At 39.0% G+C, this 20,875-nt stretch overlaps 1 protein-coding gene across 1 annotated transcript in view; it reads right to left on the reverse strand.

Annotated features, from left to right (window-relative positions):
- SUPT5H (SPT5 homolog, DSIF elongation factor subunit) overlaps positions 1-20,875 on the reverse strand; it is a 1,344,557-nt gene that overhangs the window by 14,354 nt on the left and 1,309,328 nt on the right. The window contains exon 24 of the mRNA XM_044069729.1: positions 4,595-4,690. Coding sequence (XP_043925664.1) covers positions 4,595-4,690 — 96 coding nt within the window. The remainder of the gene's footprint in view (positions 1-4,594; positions 4,691-20,875) is intronic.

Genomic DNA, 20,875 nt, shown 5'->3' on the forward strand with positions numbered 1-20,875 from the left:
TATAAAGTCTTTTTGTCTATATTAGCAAAGAGACTGGCAAAGATGTTACCAAAACTGACAGATAGGAATCAACATGGTTTTATAGAAAGGAGACAAAATGTGATAACGTTAATAGGACACTGATGATCCAGACGGAATCAGAGTGCAAGAAAACATGACTATTTTTGGTGAGTCTTGACAAAGAAAAAACATTTCATAGGGCTAGTTGGGAAATGGCAGCATTTGAGTTTCCTGAGAGAATAAGTACAATTAATGAGAAGGATATATGAAGGACTGAAAGGAAGAACTAAGGTAGGAGGGCTTCTCTCTGATTAGTTGTGTTTGAGAAGAGGAACCAGGCAGTGCTGCCCACTTTTGCTTCTATTATATGCATTATGCCAACAGCAAAAAGGATCCACAAATTCTAGGATATAACTGGTGGGTGTGGTAATCAAGAAAAGCTAGCCTTTAAAAATCAAAAAAAGGTAATTTTAGTACAGTACATTTTGAGACAGTTTCAATGATTTTGAGCTATAAAATAAATGAAGATAAAGCAGGTATAACGGTCAACTATGCATCCACTCATGAATTAGTTCAATAATACCAAAAACTGTTAGAGGAACAAATGGTAGTAACAAAGGAAATGATTCTTTGGAGGGATATAGGTTGTGAATTGTCAGGGATAGTAAATGCCTTACAAAGTCTAATTATATTGGTGGCAAAAAAGCAAATACCAAAGGATGAAAATCAATCTAAACCAACTGTAATGGAAGTATCAAATCATTTATTTACTTTTTTATTGAAGGGATCAGTCCCACTGGGCCAGTGGCTTCTCTTCATGAAACACTAGAAGTGGTACTTACACTGAAAGGCTAGAAAAGAATTGAATCTTTATAAAAAGGAAGAAGCAAGTTAATGGAATTTGTGAGAACAACGCATACAGAATAACGCTAAGGAGGAAGACTGAGGTTTAAGAAAAGATAGAAACTGAGAAACTTACTATTCAAGTAAATACTCTCAACTTCTACCCAGTCAGACTTTCCTGGTAATCAAATGTCAATTAAATAAATTGAAAACTGTTAAAAGAAAGCATACATACAAGTGTATGATGATGATAAAGAAACCTATTAAGGTTCATTTTCTACTAATGCACAATGCTTCTTGCAACTTAAAATGTAATGATTAAAGACATTAAAACAAATCACTGTTTTACAGGCTACAATCCTATCAGAAATACCAGGTTTGGGAGTGAGAAGTAGGGATAATAATCACATTATTTAAACTCAAACTCATCCTTAAAATAATAACAAATAAAATGAAATGAACCACTATAATTGCTGTAAAGTGAACCAGGAATCCAGGACGCTAGTAAAAAAGATGCAAAAATAATCCTTCTTTATTGAAACCAACGGTTTTAGTGCTTTCATCTCTGTAACAGAGACTTCATCAGAAACAAATTACTACAATTGATTAATCATATATATACTATTAAAATTAGTGACATCACAAAATCAATTAAAATTTAAACCAAAACCAACCTATTTAAAAATCTCCATTTGCTGATTTGTGTTATGTTTGCACAATGGGTCTCAAAAAATTTTTTTTATTTATATATATATATATATATATATATAATATTATTAAAAGCTTATCCAAAATTAGTTGTTTGAATAATGAACTAATGAATCCTGCGTCCTGGAGTCCTGGTTCACTTTACAGCAATTATAGTCATCCTTAAAATAGTAGCCCAGTCAACCTAACTTGATAACTATAAACCCCAACTGGTTGACAGTAGAAAAAACAAAAAAAATTCTCTGAACTCACCTCAGGTTTTACCCACCTCCCTTCAATGCCTCTCTCAATAAATTCTACACCTTAATAGAGCAAATAAGCCATTTACCTTGCCTCAGAAATAAAATTATTACAGGGATGGGCTTCAACAAAAACTTGTTGGGTCCACACAGAAATGATGAATTAGTAACTCATGGACATCGATGACTATCAAATGATTCAAGAACCCACAAAAAAAGCCCACATCAAATAACAACTTCACCCTAGACATCATAATTACAAGAGTCCTTAGCCAAATACATTCACTAAGTATATCAATTATTGACCAGCAGTAGTAAACCAGACCTTCTTTAACCTTTTGCTCCTTTAGAGTGCAAAAGTAGGGAGAAAAAAAACAATACTCACAACCCTTAACTCAGCACATCACTCCCCATAATACCTTACCGAAGACACCAACATGGCAGCAGACATTCATTACTCCCCTAAATGGCATTAAAAAATGTACCTTAGTTACACAACTTCTAAAATGGAACATGTGATAATAGCTTTCAAAAGGACTCAATACCCTCCATAACAGCTAAAGTGTGGAGCATGTGAAAAACAGACATCTTCCAACAAAGATGCATAATTTTCAGAAATTCAATAAGAAAGAAGCAATCTACTATAACACAGCACACTATTTCGGAAAGAAAAGCCTCACTCCTTAAAGGAAACAAAATACTTCTGGAAAGAAGCTCCATTACAGAAAGAAGCTATAAAAATACAAGCAGGTGTACCAACTCCCACCAAAAGGCTTTCTAGCAAATGTCAATAACTTCCCCTCACCCAACTAACAGTAACTCCCTACCACCCGAACTTTACCATGCCATCAAAATGTTTTCTACCTACCTACCCCCCATTTCACATTAAAGAGCTAAAGTTTTTGACTCAACCTGACAGACTAGCTTCTCAAATCAAGAGACTTCTTCGAGCTAACAGTAATGTATTAAGCTAGGGCCTAGTCTATGTGAAGAGAACACTTTCAACAGATGTCAGTGTGACTTTTTTCTAGTCATTTAACAGTATGGTAGACTGGATTTCAGACTTTTTCAGCCACAACCTTGGTCCAAAGATAACATTAAATAAAACAGATTAAATCCTCAAGTGAAAAAACACCTGGAACTCCAAAAGCACAATAAAAATGTTTTTGCCTGTATCTTAAACACAAGTTCCTTTGAACATAGATCCTTCCTCCATTAAATATGAAAGCAGTCTTACTCACAGCTGTAATTACTCATGACATTCCTCAGGTTTTGTTTTTAGCACCACAAGTGAAATCTCTACTCACTAATGCTCTTGTCCTCATCTTCCAAAACTTCAGTAATCTACAAATGGTCACTTCTACAACAGGATTAAAAGGACAGCATAACTTTTGTAATTTAGCAAGCTATCTTCAAAACAGTGGTCTGACAGTCAACTCTTCCAGAACCAAGGTAAAGATTCTTGGAATTGAGCACACAAAAAAAAACATTTTTTGAAGTTGGGCTATCTCAAACCTTCTACAGAACTACCTTGCAACAACCACCCAAACTTCACATATTTACACGTTAAGCATTTCATCCAGTCAGACACCTATCACCTCATTTAACTAAGCATTTTTAAAATAAACAAACCTGTTGCTTTGGTCTTGGAATATCTCAGGATTACCAAATGCAAGAAAAATGCAGGCAAGTGAAATATGTTACCACAACTGGAATATTCTCTCCCAATCACTGCAAATGAACAATTCCTCTCTACAAACAGCTAACTGAATCTAAAGTATCACTACTCTAGGCACATGTGAAGAATATCACTGCAGTGGACTTTTAGAAAGTCAACTGACTGTTACAAAACAGTGACCTACTGTCAGTCTCCTGGCTACGCTCACTTCTAAAACTTCATATCTAACCCATTCCTTGAAAGGAAAATAATCCCCTTGTTGTCACAACTCAGTTTTTAGCCAAAATCTACCAAGCCAAGTTCTCACCTAACAGCCTGTCAGTCTCTAGCCTAAGTCACAAAACCTAGGCTCACCTCCCACTCCTTTCAAAGTCTTCAATGATCTTAAACTATTCTGGGTCCAGAGAATACAAACCTCACAGAGTGAGCCAAATGTAACTTCTATATCCAGTCTATAGATAGCTCAGCCATCCTTTTCCTCCACCAAACAATCCACTTATTAAACCCGTCTGTTTGAGGTCCACTCTAAACCTGCCAGTTTATGCAAACAAGACCTAGTAATTATATCTTCATAAACTATTTGATTAAATGTTTGCCAGGCAGTGCTTTCATTTTCAATAAGTATGCTTATTTATCTCTGGTACATTTAAAGAAGCTCTATCAGTCACACAAAACAGGTATTTTAAGTTCCACCAGTGTATTTCTAAATCTGTTTGCAAATATACATTTATCATGCATGAGTGCACAAGCTGAACACTTTTACTATTTACCAATGTTGCATAGTTATTCTGTTTAGATGCTCGACATAATATACAGTCATTTTGTATGCACGACTTCTTGAATGACTCCTAGAATATGTGCACCGTTTTGTAAAATTATTTTATAGCTTAAGTGCATGTGCTATGTTATGTCTGACATTAATTCATCATGGATCAGCACATTACCCTGTTCAGCAAATAAGCAGGAAAAAAGCAATTAACCATGTATTTACTAATATATTATGACAATTTCTAAACTTATTACTACATGTTGTAGTCTATTAAGTGTGTTATAAAACCCTTTTTGAGCTTACCTTGTCATCCAGGCAAACATGTGAATAACTAAAGTAAAACCATTCAAAGTTTACCTTATTATTTTTAACTGGTGTAACTGGTTCAAGATGTTCACTAGGTATACTGACAACTTTTTCACTTTCTTGTAAGAAAACTGAGCATATGCCACCCTGAAAAGAAAAAAAAATTAGAAGGGATGCAATTTTGATCCACCTAAATCAGGTAAGCCGAAACTTCAGAAACCTCATTAAGCAAGCTACCAATGATTAATGCTACTCCTGCATAGAGAAATAAACTTTCACATATTAACTAAAGGTGCCTAAATTATTAGTGTACTGCTAGCATTCACATCATTATGAGCAGATGAAAAGGAATAAGTACATATATATTTTTTATTTTTTGTAAGAACAGGATATAGATTTTTGGAGCAACAATTTCTGAAGGAATGGAGACTTATCAGACAATGGGGGACATAAATGCCCAAAATGAGGTCACACAGGGTTTAACTACAGTAATCAAGGAGTCTCAATCCTCACCACAGGCAACAGTGGAGGATGTTTCACTGGGAGGATGACAAGTATACACACAGTATTTCCAGATCCATCAAGTGCAATCTCAATTAAGAGCACACCCACCAGTCAGCCTGAGGCTGGTTTCTCCCTCTTTCTCCAGATCCCCAATAAGACTCCTAATAGGCACAGAGAGAGATGAGATCTCAGCTGAGTGGCCAAGCCAAGACCTCCAGCACCCTCTCTGTCCAACCAGCGCTTTGTGTCCCTGCCCAAGCAGCTGACACACAATCTTAGGTTTGCTTTACATACACACATACCAGGGAAAGGTTGGCACAGGCTTACTTGCTATGCCCCCTTCTGCCCAGACTATAACTTGGTTACCACTGCCACCAATCACCTCCTTATCAGCTTCTTTAAGGCCTTTAACAATGTTCAAGCTTACTGTGCAATATCAATATTAACACAAACTGTAAGTTGACCAAGAGCAAGGCTATTAGGAGTGACCCACAACACATCACCAAATATGCAAGTACTCTCTAAACTTAAATATCTCTACACAGATCAGCCACAACAAAAGGTTTAAACATATTTAATAATAAAAGAACAACACAAATACTAAATATATAGTCACAGTGACATCAGAGTTCAAAATCACAGGAAATATTTAAAACAACATTGCAGGGCAGTCTCAAACAAATAAAGAAACATATCTAAACTAAGCTTAACTATATTCCTGACTGAATCTAAGAGAATTATACTATAACCTAAGAACTTGCTAATAGAGAAAGGCAGATGTTGTGGTGAATGGATTTCTAGTTGTCAGGTCAAAGACAGAACACAGAATTCTCCATCTCTCCAAGAGACTTTTCAAATTAATATCTCAAATACTAATGCTGGGATAGCTTGCAGAATGACTTCACTTCTTGTCCTCTGACTCTAGTTCCCAGGTGAAAACCCCACTTCTGGAAGGAGGCAGTATTTAGCATCTACCTGTGAAAATACATAGACCTCCAATCTTTGGCAGACGCTGAAAGCCATAAAACAATTGCATTCCATCATGCTTTCAAGACTAGTAATTAGTTCACCCTGAAGCCAATACAGAAAGTTTCTCAGCACAGACTCTGTCTCCAGTTGCACTGAAAACTGAAGGATACCATATTTTACTGAGTGGCCTATAAAGTATTTTAACTCCTCCTGCCTTCCTACCATGGTAAGGTTTCATGGCATTACTGTACAGTTTGTGCCCCTGCCTCCTGCCTAGCAGATCTACTATGTAGTTAACAGCATTAACCTTCCTTAGCAATTTGAAGGGTCCCTCCCAAGCTGCCTGCAACTTGTTGTGTCTGACGAGAATGAGAACCATAACCTGCTGCCTCATAGCACACTCTCTAGCTCAAACATTCCTGTTATACCAGAACTCTTTCTGCTGTTGGGCTTCTTGCCAGGTTCTCCTGGGCCAAACCTATGAGTTCCCTGAGGCTTGTCCTGAGGTTTAGGGTATATGCCACAACAGACTCCTTGTGGGATTCACACTCACCCTCTCGCTCATCTTGAATCATATCTAGAGTTCCCCTCACCCTATGCCCATACAGCAAATCAAAGGGTGAAAAAAGTACAGTTGTGTACACCTACCATAAATGTAGATGTTCGAGTGTCTTCACTGTTGCAGTCATAACTGTAGGGTGTTCCTGCCGGCAGGCAGCCCGAGGTCGGCCAGAATCCCAAAGTCTGGGTCCGGCGTCGGCTGTACCAGCAAGTACCCTGACGTCAGAATGCAGAGGTACAAAGATGACAGCCGACGCCATCTTCTCCAGCCTTTCTTGCCCCAGATGTCAGAAGCTCCCCAAAAAATCCAGTAGGTGTCCCAAAGGAAACACAAATACACCACAAAGGAAGAGGAGATAGACAAACAGAAAAAGAAGAGGGGATGGTGGGAGGGAAACCCCGACTGCAACAGTGAAGACACTCGAACATCTACATTTATGGTAGGTGTACACAACTGTACTATGTTCTTCGTGTTTCACTGTTGCAGTCATAACTGTAGGGTGGAATCCCAAAGCTGAGAAGGAAGGTGGAGGTCATGCAGAAGAAGGGGCAGCCAGAAGACCCTGCAAGACAACAGAGGCAAAACCTGCCCTAGACTTAAAATACAAAGGGAGATTGTAGTGCTTTGAAAAAGTATGCACTGAACTCCAAGTGGCAGCTTCCAAAATGTCCTTGGTAGGAACTCCTCTGAGAAAAGCTGCTGAAGTGGCTGCTGCTCTAGTAGAATGACTTCTAACAGTGCCTGGAATCTGTTTCCCAGAATGAGAGTAACAAAACCTTATTCCATGAGCAATCCATTTGGAAATAGTTTGTTTAGAAATAGCCTTGCCTAGAGAACTGGAGGCATAAGAGATAAGCAACTGTTCAGATTTCCTGAAATCTTTATTTCTGTCCAGGTAAAATCGCAGTTGTCTGTGTACATCCAATGAATGTAAAATCCTTTCCCCTTTGTTTTGAGGATTTGGAAAGAAAGTAGGAAGGTGAATAGTCTGATTTAAAGCCACCTTAGAAATCACCTTAGGCATAAATGTAGGATTGGTCCTTAAGGCCACTCTGTCTTGGTGGAAAATAAGGTATGGTTCCACAGCCATGAGAGCTTGCAACTCTGACACCCTTCTTGCAGAAGTCAATGCTAATAAAATAGCTGTTTTCCAGGATAAGAACTTGATATCTGAAGCAGCAGCAGGCTCAAAGGGAGGTAAAGTAAGCTTCTCCAAAACATAATTAAGATCACACGCAGGAACAGGAGGTGTTCTGGGAGGTCTTAAATTCTTAGCCCCTCTCAAGAATTGTCTCACCAGCTGATGAGAGAAAATGGGGGATCTGTGTTGAAATGAGCCGAGATAGCAGAAGCATGAATTTTGATGGAAGAGAAGGAGAGGCCTTTAAGCAAAAGTTCAGAGAGGTAAAGTAAAATGGATGAAATGTCAGGTAGAAGAGGATCAGAACCTCGATCCCGCATCCAAATACAAAATCTTTTCCACTTGGAAGCATAAGATTTTCTAGTGCTAGGACGCCTAGCTTCCAAGAGAACATCCAAAACTTGTTTGGGAAGAGTAGAAGGAATCAAAGGGCTTTGTAGAGCCAGGCTGCTAGGCAAAGAGTCTTGATTTGAGTGTGTAGCATCTGACCCTGATGCTGGGACAGAAGGGAAGGAGACAGAGGCAGAATCCATGGAGGTTCCAAGAACAGGTGTCTTAAGGTTGGAAACCAAAACTGTCGAGGCCATTTTGGAGCTATCAGGATGATAATCTTGGGTCTGTCTTGTTTTATTTTCAGTAGCACCCGAGGCGGAAGAGGAGGGAAGGCATATCCCGAAAGATTCCTCCAACTGAAAGACAGGGCATCCACTTTCCAAGCTGTTTTGTGGAAGGACCTGGTGCAAAATAGAGGCAACTGATGATTGAGATGAGATGCAAACAGATCTATCTGTGGACAACCCCAAACTGTTGTAATCCTGTTGAATAAGTTGGGGTCCAGCATCCATTCGTGGGGATCCAGAAGATTTCTGCTTAGGCTGTCTGCTAAGAGATTTTGTTTTCCTGGAATGAACTGAGCTTGAAGATGCAGATTCAGAGAGAGCTGTGTCCCACAGACTCATGGCTAGTCTGCAAAGGGGGTAAGAGTGGGAGCCCCCCTGCTTGTTTATGTACCACATGACTGTGGTATTGTCTGTACGAATCAGATGATGTCCTGGTTGCAAAAGTTTCTGGAAGGCTAGCAGAGCATGTTGGACTGCCAACATTTCCTTCAGGTTGATGTGCCAGTGAAGATGTTTCTTTGACCAAGAGCCTTGCTGGCAGTTGTTTAGAAAATGAGCTCCCCAAGTGTAATCCGAAGCGTCTGTGGTCATGATCTGAAAAGGCTGAGGCAGACGAAAGGGGTTTCCTTCGTTTACAGCACAAGTCCTGGACCACCAAAGGAACTCTTTTTGGAGGCATGGAATCAGAGGTATCATTGTATCCAGGCTGTGGTAATGCTGAGACCATACACTCTTTAGGTACCATTGAAGTTTTCTCATATGAAGCCTTGCATTTGGAATCAACAGGATGCAAGAAGCCATGTAGCCCAAAGCCTGCAGGAATTTCCTTGCAGTGAGCAGAGTCAAAGTAGCCAAGGTTTTGAAAATTGATGCCAGATGTACTTGCTTTTCTGGGGTCAGGAAGGCCTTTTGCAAGTTTGTGTTTAGAAGAGCACCCAAAAAGATCATTTGTTGAGAGGGGATCAAATGTGACTTTTTTGTGTTCACTGAAAATCCCAGTAGTAGGAGGAGATGCTGAACAAACTGTAGATGCTGAAGTAAAAGATCCTTGCTGTCCGCCTGGATAAGACAGTCGTCCAGATAGGGGTAAATTTGTATCCCTTGGAGTCTGCAATAAGCAACTACTGGAGCCAGGCACTTGGTAAAGACTCTGGGCGCAGTAGATAAGCCAAAGGGCAGTGCAGAGAATTGAAAGTGACTCAAGCCTGCCTTGAATCTGAGGTATTTTCTGCATTCCTGTCTGATGGGAATGTGTAAGTAGGCCTCCTTCAGGTCCAATGTCACCATCCAAGCATCCTGGGAGAGCATGGGAAGAAGTTGTTGCAGGGTAAGCATCTTGAATTTTGGAATTTCCAGAAAAGTATTTAATACTGAGAGGTCCAGAATAGGTCTCCATGTGTTCTGTTTTCTTGGAACCAGGAACAGTCTTGAATAAAAACCCTTTCCCATCTCTGGGTGTGGAACAGGTTCTATGGCTCTCATGGCCAATAAAGTGTCCACCTGATTTAAGGCCTCTGACCATTGATGTTTTGGCAGATCTGGCCAACCGTAAGACCTTGGCAGAGTATGAAAGTGGAATTTGTAGCCTTTTAAAATCACATCCAAAACCCATTTGTCCTGGGTTATATGCGTCCAATTTTGGTAAAAAAGAGATAGCTTTCCTCCGAGAAGAGCTTCCAGGCAAGAAGTACCTGTAGCCCAACAGAGGGAGTCATTGGATCTGCTTCCTTTGTGATTGAGGTCTGTCTTCTCCCCTTCTAGGTGAAGCAGCAGACCACTGTCTGGACCTATAAGAGGCCTGCGTTTGTGTCCGGCCTCTAGACCGTCTATATCTTCCCCTTTGAGGCCTGTCAGAAGTGGGAAAGGACCAATTTTTGGAGGGACAATTTCTAGAAAATCTAGGAGGCTGAACTTGTAAGAAATCTTTGACAGTCTGCATAGATTTTGCTTTTTCCTCCATCTTTTTAATAACTTCCTCAGCCTTGGATCCAAATAAAACATCATGTTGAACAGGGGCATCTAACAGTTTCGCCTTAACCTGCTCAGGTAAATTCTGCTCCTGAAGCCTAGCATGTCTCCTGATAACAGTACCAGAGGCTGCGGCCCTGCAAGAAGCTTCCAAGGCATCAAAACCACAATGTAAACTATGTTTGCTAACTTGTTCAGTTGCATGCAAAACATCCTGTAATTCCTTGTCCTCTGCACATGCAGGAAAGGTAGAAAGCCTTTGCTTTAAAACAGACAAAAGAAATTGCTGATACTTAAACATATGAAACTGGCAATTTAAAGCTCTAATAGAAAGAGTAGCAGAAGTATAAACCTTTTTGCCCCACCTATCCAAGGCACAAGAATCCTTTTCAGAGGGCATAGGATTTTTAGATGAAGCGGCCTTAGCAGCTTTAGAACCCTGAGAAATAGTTTCAGGATCTGCAGAAGGGTTCTTAAATAAGAATTGATGGGAATCAGGGACTCTGTAAAATCTATCAGGCTTAGAAGAAGCAGGCGGCAAGGAATCAGGATTCAAGTTAGCTTCAGAGAAAGCATCATCCACAATATCAAGTACAGGAGGAATAGCCAAAGGTCTGTGTTGAGGGAGAAGGAGAAATTCCCTGAGCCTCTTCTTGGAGGCAGAATAATCCTGACCTTCCCAATGAAAATGCTCTCTCATCTCATGTAAGGTTTCCCCAAAAGAAAAATCTTCAGGGGGAGAAGCAGAGGGAATAGAGTCCTCTGCATCCGAATCCTCATAAGGAAGAAAAGAGTAATCCTGGTCAGAGGAAAAGACAGAAGCCTGATCAGAGGAATCAAAAGGTAAATCCTGTCTAGGCCTTTTTTCAGGCGGAGGGTTAGAACCCCTAATCATTGTAAGTAAATCCTCAGCCATTCGTAGTAATTGCTTCTGGGACTTGGGAGCTGAATCTGAAGCAGCTTGAGAGGAAACCCTTGGTTTTACAGGAGTTTTTGTCTTTGCCTTTGTTGAAATAGTTATATGTGAAGGCCTGAAAACTCCCTCAGAAGCCGGTACCTGCACAGCGGTTCCGGACCCATCTGAAGGAGCAACGTCCGAAGGTCCTGCAGCAGATGAAATATTAGGCCTAGATGTCTCCCCATGGGAGTCCGTGTCGGCCATTGGTTCAGAAGTGGCGGACGACAGGGGCTGCAAAAGCGCCTCACTGACGACCGCCGAACCCGATGCTGGCTCCGGCTGCGAAGAATCCTGTTTGGACCTTGGAGGCCTATCGTTGTCCTTGCGTTTCTTTTGAATTCCGGTTGTCGGTAAAGTATCCGACGACATCCTATAATTAAATCGTCTACCGAAATAGTTCAAGGCCCAATCGTACCTACGCTTGATAGTGCGAGAATTAAACCTGGCACAGAACCGACAGCAAGAAACATCGTGGTCAGGGCCTAAGCAAGGTAGACAGTAAGAGTGGAAATCTTTATGAGGTATTTGTTTTCCACACGATATACAATTATTAACTTTTTCTGACATCGGAGGAGCAAGAAAAAAGTTTCCCCAATGGGGTACTTAGCTTGAGAAGAGAAGTTGAAAACTTCGGACCGAAGTCAATCAAAGCACGTTGCGAGCTGCTTTCCACCGCACGGCAAGAAAGACTGGAGAAGATGGCGTTGGCTGTCAGCTTTGTACCTCTGCGTTCTGACGTCAGGGTACTTGCTGGTACAGCAGACGCCGGACCCAGACTTTGGGATTCTGGCCGACCTCAGGCTGCCTGCCGGCAGGAACACCCTACAGTTATGACTGCAACAGTGAAACACGAAGAACATCTGTGGATTCCTGGGTCACCTCTCTATAAAGCAAACAGATGGGGCAAATATTTGTCCCACTCCCTTTTAAAATGGTCTGCAAATGTTTGTAGCATGGTCTTTAGTGTAGAGTTTAACCTCTCCACCAGACCATTAGTCTGGGGGTGGTAGGGTGGTCTTTAGGTGCTTCATCCCACAGCACTCCCACAGACAAGCCAGCAGGTCTAATGTGAAACTGGCACCTCTGTCAGTCAGTATTTCTTCTGGGAAACCTACCCTGCTAAAAATTTGTAACAAAGCATTTGCCACCTTTTCTGCCTCAATGGAGGACAGAGCCACTGCCTCCGGGCATCCGGTAGCATAATCTACTACCACTAGGATATTAGACTTCCCTGTGGAACGTGGGGTACTCAAATGTCCCACAATATCCACAACTACCCTCTGAAATGTCACCCCAATCACATGCAAAGGCACCCGCGGCTACCTCCCTCAAGCCTTGTAAAGTAGGGTCAGAGAGCCGAGCCCATTTCATCTCTCTCATTGTAACCTCAACCAGCTCCCCATCCACAGGAAGTCTGGTATCCTCTGACAGCAGTGCCTCATTGTCAGCCTGGGTACTACTACTCACATCTGCCCTTGTAGTCACTCTGTCCAAGGAACATTAGTACCCAGCAGCAGCTGTGGCTCACCTACAGTCTCACTGCTATAGGGTAGCTCCCTCCCTGACTCTGTTGGGGCAATTTAGGCTACCCTCCATGGGTTCCCCTTATACCCATGTGTAGCACTGGGTATCACTTTCCTGTGCAGTGATGCCCTGCTTGTTAGGTATAGGTCTCCCTTTTTCCCCAACTCATCTGCAGTATTGCATTCCCTATCTGCCAACCAGGTTCTCATGTCCTCAGGCAAAGTGCTAAAGGCTTGCTCCCTCACCAAAAGGTCTGCCAGCCCTTCAAAAGTGGTGGCCTGACACTCACTCACCCACCTATGAAAATAAGTGCTTAGTTCAGCAATATATGCACACACACTTTAATCTGCCTTGCATCTATGTTCACAAAACTTTTTTTTTCTTTAAGCTTCAGGCGTTAACTTAAAACACTGTAATAAAACAATTTCCCCAAAAATATTTTATTATTCTTCCACAGTGTATTATCCATGTAGGTTAGAATATTTATAAAAACAACAAGATCAGTCATGGAAATGTACACTTCTAAAACAAGTAAATATAACAAAAACCTCAAACTATGTACAATATATACATCAAGTGCTACGTAAACATCTTGGTAAAAACAAAATTATATTACAAAGTCACAAGAACAGAGAGCTATGAAATATTGACCTAAAACATCCTTATTTATAAAAGAAAGTAAGTTTTTATATCCAACTACTCATTTTTAGGCAAAAACTATTTACCATCCTATTTTATTCTTTTAATATGTATTCAAGAAGTTGTTTCCAACATTTCTGCTAACATCGCTCATTAGTATTTGTTATAAGTTTATGAGAGGATACATACCTAATTGCCATATTTCTGAATCCTTTCCTAGAAAGTTTAGAACTGTTGAACCAATTTTGTGCTACATAAAGTTTAACTAATGTAAAAAGAGTAATAAGGATATGCAATTTTTGCTTATATAGCTTTTGATCAGTGATATGAAGAATAGCAAACTCCCAAAACAATGTTGATTTTTCATAACCCATTTTTTCTAACCTTACCATAAGAGAGCACCAGAGATTGGGCATATAATTACAATACCATAGAATAGGCAACAAATCAGCCTTGGGAAATGAGCAACATGTACAGGATGATGATATTTTGGAGTTAAAAGTCTTTAATACTAGTGGAGTATAGTATGCATGGTTATTTATCATTAGCTGTGCATTAATGAGATTTTTAAATGGGGTCAATTTAATGGTAGACTCAAGAGCTTGAGATTTTTGCTCATCAGTGAATTCCTTACACCTTTTATTCCAATACTTAGAATATAATAAAGATAAACTGGTATTTAATGGATGTGACTAGTTTATAGACATTGGAAAGCATTTTTTGAAGGATAACGTTTTAAGTATTATTATGCAAGTATTAAGATTTGATTAATACATTACTAGGCTTTTAATTACTGCTGGAAAAAGCTCTCTGATTTGTCTTAATATTATAGATTCTTTTCTTCCACTTTATACCTCCAGAACCTTTCTTCCTGCCTTTACTCTATTGCAAATATAAAACAACTTGACTGCATTTGTATCATTATTTCACCTGTTAAATTATGTTGCCTATAGCTTACCCATTGTTGGAAGCATTTCTATGTTGTACTGTTTCTGCCTTGCATACGATTAGTAGTTTTTGATTATTTTTTTACGTGTAATTGTTTCTTAACCTACAAATGTCGAATTACTATTGTAAATTAATGCGGAGCTTTTCACCCTGGGCCTCCGCTGTAAATGGACATTGTCCAGTCGGACTTTCCGGGTTAACAAATGTAAAATAAAATAAATAAAAATAAAAAATAAAATATTATAATGTAACCTTTATTTAAATTTAGAATTAGCCTAAGTTCTTGCAGAGATTTCTCTCTCTATTTATAAATATCCCATAAGCTACAATTTTTAATGAGCGGATATTTGTTTAAATGTATCATATTACTATTTAGTTAAAATGTACTGGTTGAAGCAAGGCAAGAGATTTACTTAAATTTAGGGATTCTATCAGATTCTGAAATATCTGATTTCATGTTTTAAAAGGCAATGGAGCTCAAGTTTCTTACAATTATCTAGTCTGATAAAAGGAAGGGCTTTTGGGTTAATATTTGTTTTGATATGTTCGTAGCAGATTTTAACCCAGATTGGGGACCCTTCTTCACTTTTCAAGCTAAATTCAAAAATTTGTACAAGCATGCTAGAGCAAATTATAACATAAATGGAAACCCAGTAAACTGAGCCCCCCCTTTCTCTTTAGGATATACAAGCTTCATATAACTGATTGTGGTCAAGATTAGGGTACCATATAAATTTGGACAATTCCCTATTAATATTTTAAAAGAACTTATGAGGAACAATCATATTAGATGCATTAAATTGATATAATAGTTTAGGTAAAATATTCATTTTGATTACTGCAGCTTTAGATATGACTGTTAATTTAAATTGTCTCCATCTTGGAGTGTCCTATAAAATGTTAGCCCTATTTTTATTAGACTATTTTGCATCATTGATTGGCGGCTGTGTTCAAAAGTTAGTCATAGGTATTTGAATGACTATTCCATCCTAAAAAAGAAAAGAAACAGGGAAATAATTTTCTTTAAGATTTGAAGGGTTTATTGGAAAGATAAGGGATTTGGACTGATTAATTTTGTAATCTGAAACTTTTGAAAACTTGCTTATTTATGAAATTAATTTGTTCAGGTCTGTATTTGGGAGTTCAAAATAAACATTTAAATCATCAGCAAATGCAGACAAAGCTACCTTATTATTCAAACTTTTTAGGACAGAGTGAAATGTTTTTTTGGGAGAAGTATAGACACAGTGATTCTATATACAAGTTGAAAAGATAGGGGACATAAGGGCAACCCTGTCTGGTCCCACTTAGAATCTTGATAGGACTTGATAGTGTTTTATTTACAGAGAGAGATGTATATGATTTTTTATGAAGTATTTTTATCATATCAATAAACTCTTTTGGAATGCTGTTGTAAGATAAAGATAAAAATAGGAATCTTAAATTAACTTTGTCAAATCCTTTACATGCATCCAGTACTAGGGCATGTCGTGGATTTCTGTCATGTTTAGAAAGTTGAATCATAGACTCTAATGTTAAAGTATTATCCCAAGTCTGTCTATTGTACATATAACCAGACTTTTCAGATGACATAATATGAGGAAAACCTTTTAAGTCTCTCCACTAAGTGTGTGGACAGAATCTTTATACCCACATTAATCAAAGAAACTGGCCTGTAATTAAAAGGATTGGATTTATCTAAATTGTTTGGAATAAAAATTGTTTTTGAGTTATTTAAATACAGATCCGTAATACCAGGTCACCTAATATGACTGCATATTTTCAGGAGAATCTATGAAAGTTTTTGGATAAAAGTTTTACAAAAATCTGCAGTATATCCATCTGAACCAGGAGCTTTACCTGGCTTCAATTTCTTTATTACATGCATTATTTCCTGTTGTGTGACGGGAACCTTATGAAGTACTTTTTGGACTTCATTAGTTTTTGTAAAAGTGAGATAATTTAGGAAGTCTTCACAATCTAGTTTAGAAATTTGACTGTTAAGAGAGCCATAGATGTCAGTGTTGATCTTTTCAAGAAGTTTCAATATTTGCAAATCTGACTTGAATGCTTTGCCCTCGTATTATAGTAGGGTTATCCTAGGGATTCCCAGATTAGTACTAATTATTCTCGCTAAGGCTTTTGAGGGGACCTCGCCCATTCAGAATATTTGGCTAAAAATGTCATTTCTTGAAATGTGTATTGCTGCTGATGTAAAAGGTATAGTTCTTTTTGTAAATTATTTGTAGTTCTAAATTTGGAACTTGATACTTTTGGAACTTTTTTCCACATCCTTTACTTCATTTGTTAATTTAGCTTCCTTTTTTTAGTATTTTTTATAGTAAGAGGCTTCTTGAATTAAGACCCCCTCCCCCTTATTCTAGCTTTACAGGCAGCCCACCAGATATCATATGGGATACTGATGCTTAAGTTTTTACCAAGATCTGTTAGAATGTCAGAAATCTTCTGCACCACATCTTCCTTAAGTAAAATTATTACTCAGAGGCAATTTGAGGTAAATGTTTTCAAATTTATTTTATCAGACCATTTCAGTTTAATTGCAATTTGAAAAAATTCTAATAAACAATTTTTAAACAATCAGTATCAGACAATTTAGAAATAACAGTTACAGCTTTACCATGGAGTAAGGGGGTCAGGAACCATACCCAGAGCCCTTGGTCAGCATTATACTATTTACAAACCCTTTCAAAACATATGAATAAAACTATCAAAATTATCACACTCTGTAAATTGTGGAAGAAATTTACTGATCTTTATTGCTTCAGGAGTTTGGTTACTCCCCTCCCCATTACCTCCATGACCCTGGCGAACAGTCAGCATTTCCTTTTCATGGTGCCTCTCATTTTCTTCAGTCTCCAAACGTCTCAATCTCTCATTTTCTTCGGCCTCCAGATGTCTCAGTCTTTCTGCTGCTTCTAATGCCATCTGTTTCTCATTTTCTTCAGCCTCCAAATGCCACAGTCTCTCTGCTGATTCTAGTTCCAACTGTTCGGCCTCCAGTTCAAGTCTCTAACTCCAGATGGATTTTTAAGCCATCTGAGGCAAACAGAGTTGTACATCCCCAAGGCAAGTCTGGTTGTCCTCCTGGGTGCTGGTCTGTGATGCAGTTATGACTGAGGCTGTGATCATTTCTGCTTTAGTCAGGTTGGCATGCACCAGTCCTCGGCTTGGCGCATTTCAGCCAACTGGCTCCTTGTCAGTTTGCCATAATCTTCTGCTGACATTTGCCTGCTCACCCTGACTAACTAAGCTAACAAAAAAATAAATAAAACTACTGGGACATAAAACTCTGAATGTATATCATGCGGAAGCTTGAGAGTACAAACACCTTCTTTAGTGACCACTGTTTACATGCTACAGGAATTCAATATCCACACCACTGAATCCCAATATGTGATGTGGTAATCACACCATTGCCAAACAAAGGTGATGACCCACCACCGGACCAGTAATCAAGGAGCATTAATCCTCACCACTGGCACAGGTGGGGGATGTACACTGGGAAGGTGACAACTACACACAGTATTTCCAGATGCAGTTCTCTGCATCAAGTGCAATTTCCCTTAAGAGCACACAGTGACCATAGTCAGTCCGGGTCCGGTTTCTCCCTCTTTCTCCAGATCCCCAATAAGACTCACCACTGGCACAGCTACAGAGTTGAGATCTCAGCTGAGTGACCAGGCCAAGACCTCAAGCACCCTCTCTGTCCAACCAGTGCTTCATGCCCCTGCCCAAGTAGCTAACACACTCTGAGGTTTGAGTTGCACATACATACACCTAGGAAAGGCTAGCACAGGTTTACTAGCTTCTGTCCAGACTATAAGATAGTTATCGCCGACACCAGTCAACTACTTATCAGCTACGTTAAGGCCCTTAAAGGATGTCCAATCTTACTGTGTAATATTAACTAACAAAAATGGTACTTTGACCAAGAGCAAGGCTATTATGAGTGGCCCACACAGTGTCACCAAATAAATATGCAAGTACTCTCAAAACTTAAACATCTCTACACAGATCAGCTTCAATGAAAGGCTTAAATATATTTAATAATAAAACAACAAACCAATGCTAAATATATATTCACATTAACATCAGAGTTCAAAATCACAGGAAATATTTTAAACATTATTGCAGGACAATCTCAAATAAACAAAGAAAAATATTTAAAGTTTCACTATATTCCTGACAATCTAAGAGAATTATACTATAACCCAAGAACTTAATAATAGAGAAAGGCAGATGTTGTGGTGAATGGATTAAGTTGTCATGTCCAAGACAGAATACAGAATGCTCTCTCTCTCCAAAAGACTTCTCAAATTAACATCTCAAATATTATCAATGGGCTTGCAGAATGACATCACTTCTTGTCCTCTGAATCTAGTTCCTAGGCAACCCCCCCCCCCCCACACTGCTGGACGTTGGCAGTATTTAGCATCTAGCTGTGAACATACATAGACTTCAGATCTTTGGCAGATGCTGGAAGTTATAAAACAATTGCATTCCTTCATGCTTTCAAGAATAATTAGCTCAGCCTAAAGACAATACAGAAAGCTTCTCAGCATACACTCTGTCTCTAGGTGCACTGAAAACTGAAAGATACCATATTTTATTTTGTGGCCTACAAAGTAATTTAATTTCAGCTATTTTCCTAACGTTTGCTGGACTGAAGTTAATCTCCTGCATTCCAGTTTCCACTGTTAAAATATATACATTTAGACAGGTACAATATGCATTTACGTTTCTGTTCTCTTCCAGTACGGCACATTGTGGATACATTTCAAACGCAAACATTTTATAAAATACCTTTTCAACACATGGCTGTACAAACCAGTTTGATATACATGACACACAGTTTGAATACAGTTGTAATGCAAGCATCTTATATAAATCATGCTGATATTCACAAACGACATATAATTATTTACAAAATTCCAAATAGCTGTGGTGGCAGTATTTCCCTTCATCACAGATACAAACAGTTCTGTTTTTCTAAAGTCTTTTGTTCTGTGCAAGTAAAAATGTAATCGTTTGTGAACATTCAATAGATGTAACATATATTCTCCTTTATTTGAAAAAAATTGGAAAGAAGATTGGTAAGTTGATAGTTTCATTCATATTAGATTTTGATACTACCTTTGGAAGAAAGGGTTGACTCTGTCTTTATAAAAAATCAAGTAAAAGGGCTTAGAAGAAAAGGCATGCAATTTAGAAACCCTTCTGGCAGAGGTAATTGCTACGAAAATATAGTTTTCCAAGTTGAATAACTGAGACCGAATTAGAGCGATACTATTTTAAATCCCAAGGGAAGTAGGATCTTTAATAGGAGGTCTTAAAAGTGTTCCTCTTAGAAAGGCTCGACAAAGTTTGAAAGATGCTAGAGATTAATTATATATTCCAACATGAAATTTGGAGATGGCAGCTAACTGCATTTTAACAGCAGAAGGGCTAGCTCCTTCAATGAAGACAATGTTAGAAATTCCAGAACTTTAGAAACAGGAGCAGTAAAGGGATCTAATCTATTCTGCTGTGCCCAAAACACAAATCTTTTCCACTTACTTTTCTAAAGTTTTCTGGTGGAAGCTTTGTGAGATGACAAAGAATATGACGGACTGGAGAGGACAGCCTGGGCTAAACTATGTGAATCAATTTTAGGCCTGGAATGTCTGGATGAATAGAGTCTGTTGGGCGAGACAAAGCCTGGAGTTGGATCCAGGATCCAAGAGGGACGAAAAAGATGAGCCAAAGAAAGGGAAACCAAATCTGATGAGGACAATAAGGGACAATGAGGATTACTGTGCACTTTAGTCAAGATGCTTTCTGAAGATATTTGGGGACGAGCGGTATCAGGGGATAAGCATAAAGGTTGTAACAAAGCACCAAATATCAAAGATAAATCCAAAGAACAACGACAGTTGAGTATAAAAATAGACCTTTATGACAAAACAACAAAGCTTTCAGGTTAACAAACCCTTTTTCAATGTATTCATACATTGAAAAAGGGTTTGTTAACCTGAAAGCTTTGTTGTTTTGTCATAAAGGTCTATTTTTATACTCAACTGTCGTTGTTCTTTGGATAAGCATAAAGGTGACAGGCAGGCCAACTGTGATGTAGACCATCTCTCGTTGATTCCCCCAGATGAGTGATGAGAGCAAAGAACCTGCTGCACTTACTGTTGAGAGAATCTGCAAAATAATCACAGCACAGTTGACTATCAATAGAAGATCCGCTCTGCCACCTTCATATTGGGAAATCACTTGTGAGGCATTAGACTAGACTTGCTCAACTTGCCTGCAATCATGCTGGACTTCCCTGGAATGTGAGTTAACAGAACTTGATTGGACGGGATTACCCACTGTCACACTCAAAGTTTCTTGACACAGGGGCTAAGATTTGTTTCTCCCTTGTTCACTGAAGTACCAGACCACTGACATACTGTCTGTCTGAATCACAATAGTGCCACTGGAGAGGGAGTCTTGG

This window comes from Protopterus annectens, chromosome 4.part0 (assembly GCF_019279795.1).
Source record: "Protopterus annectens isolate FY-2018-M chromosome 4.part0, PAN1.0, whole genome shotgun sequence".
Taxonomy (NCBI): domain Eukaryota; kingdom Metazoa; phylum Chordata; order Ceratodontiformes; family Protopteridae; genus Protopterus; species Protopterus annectens.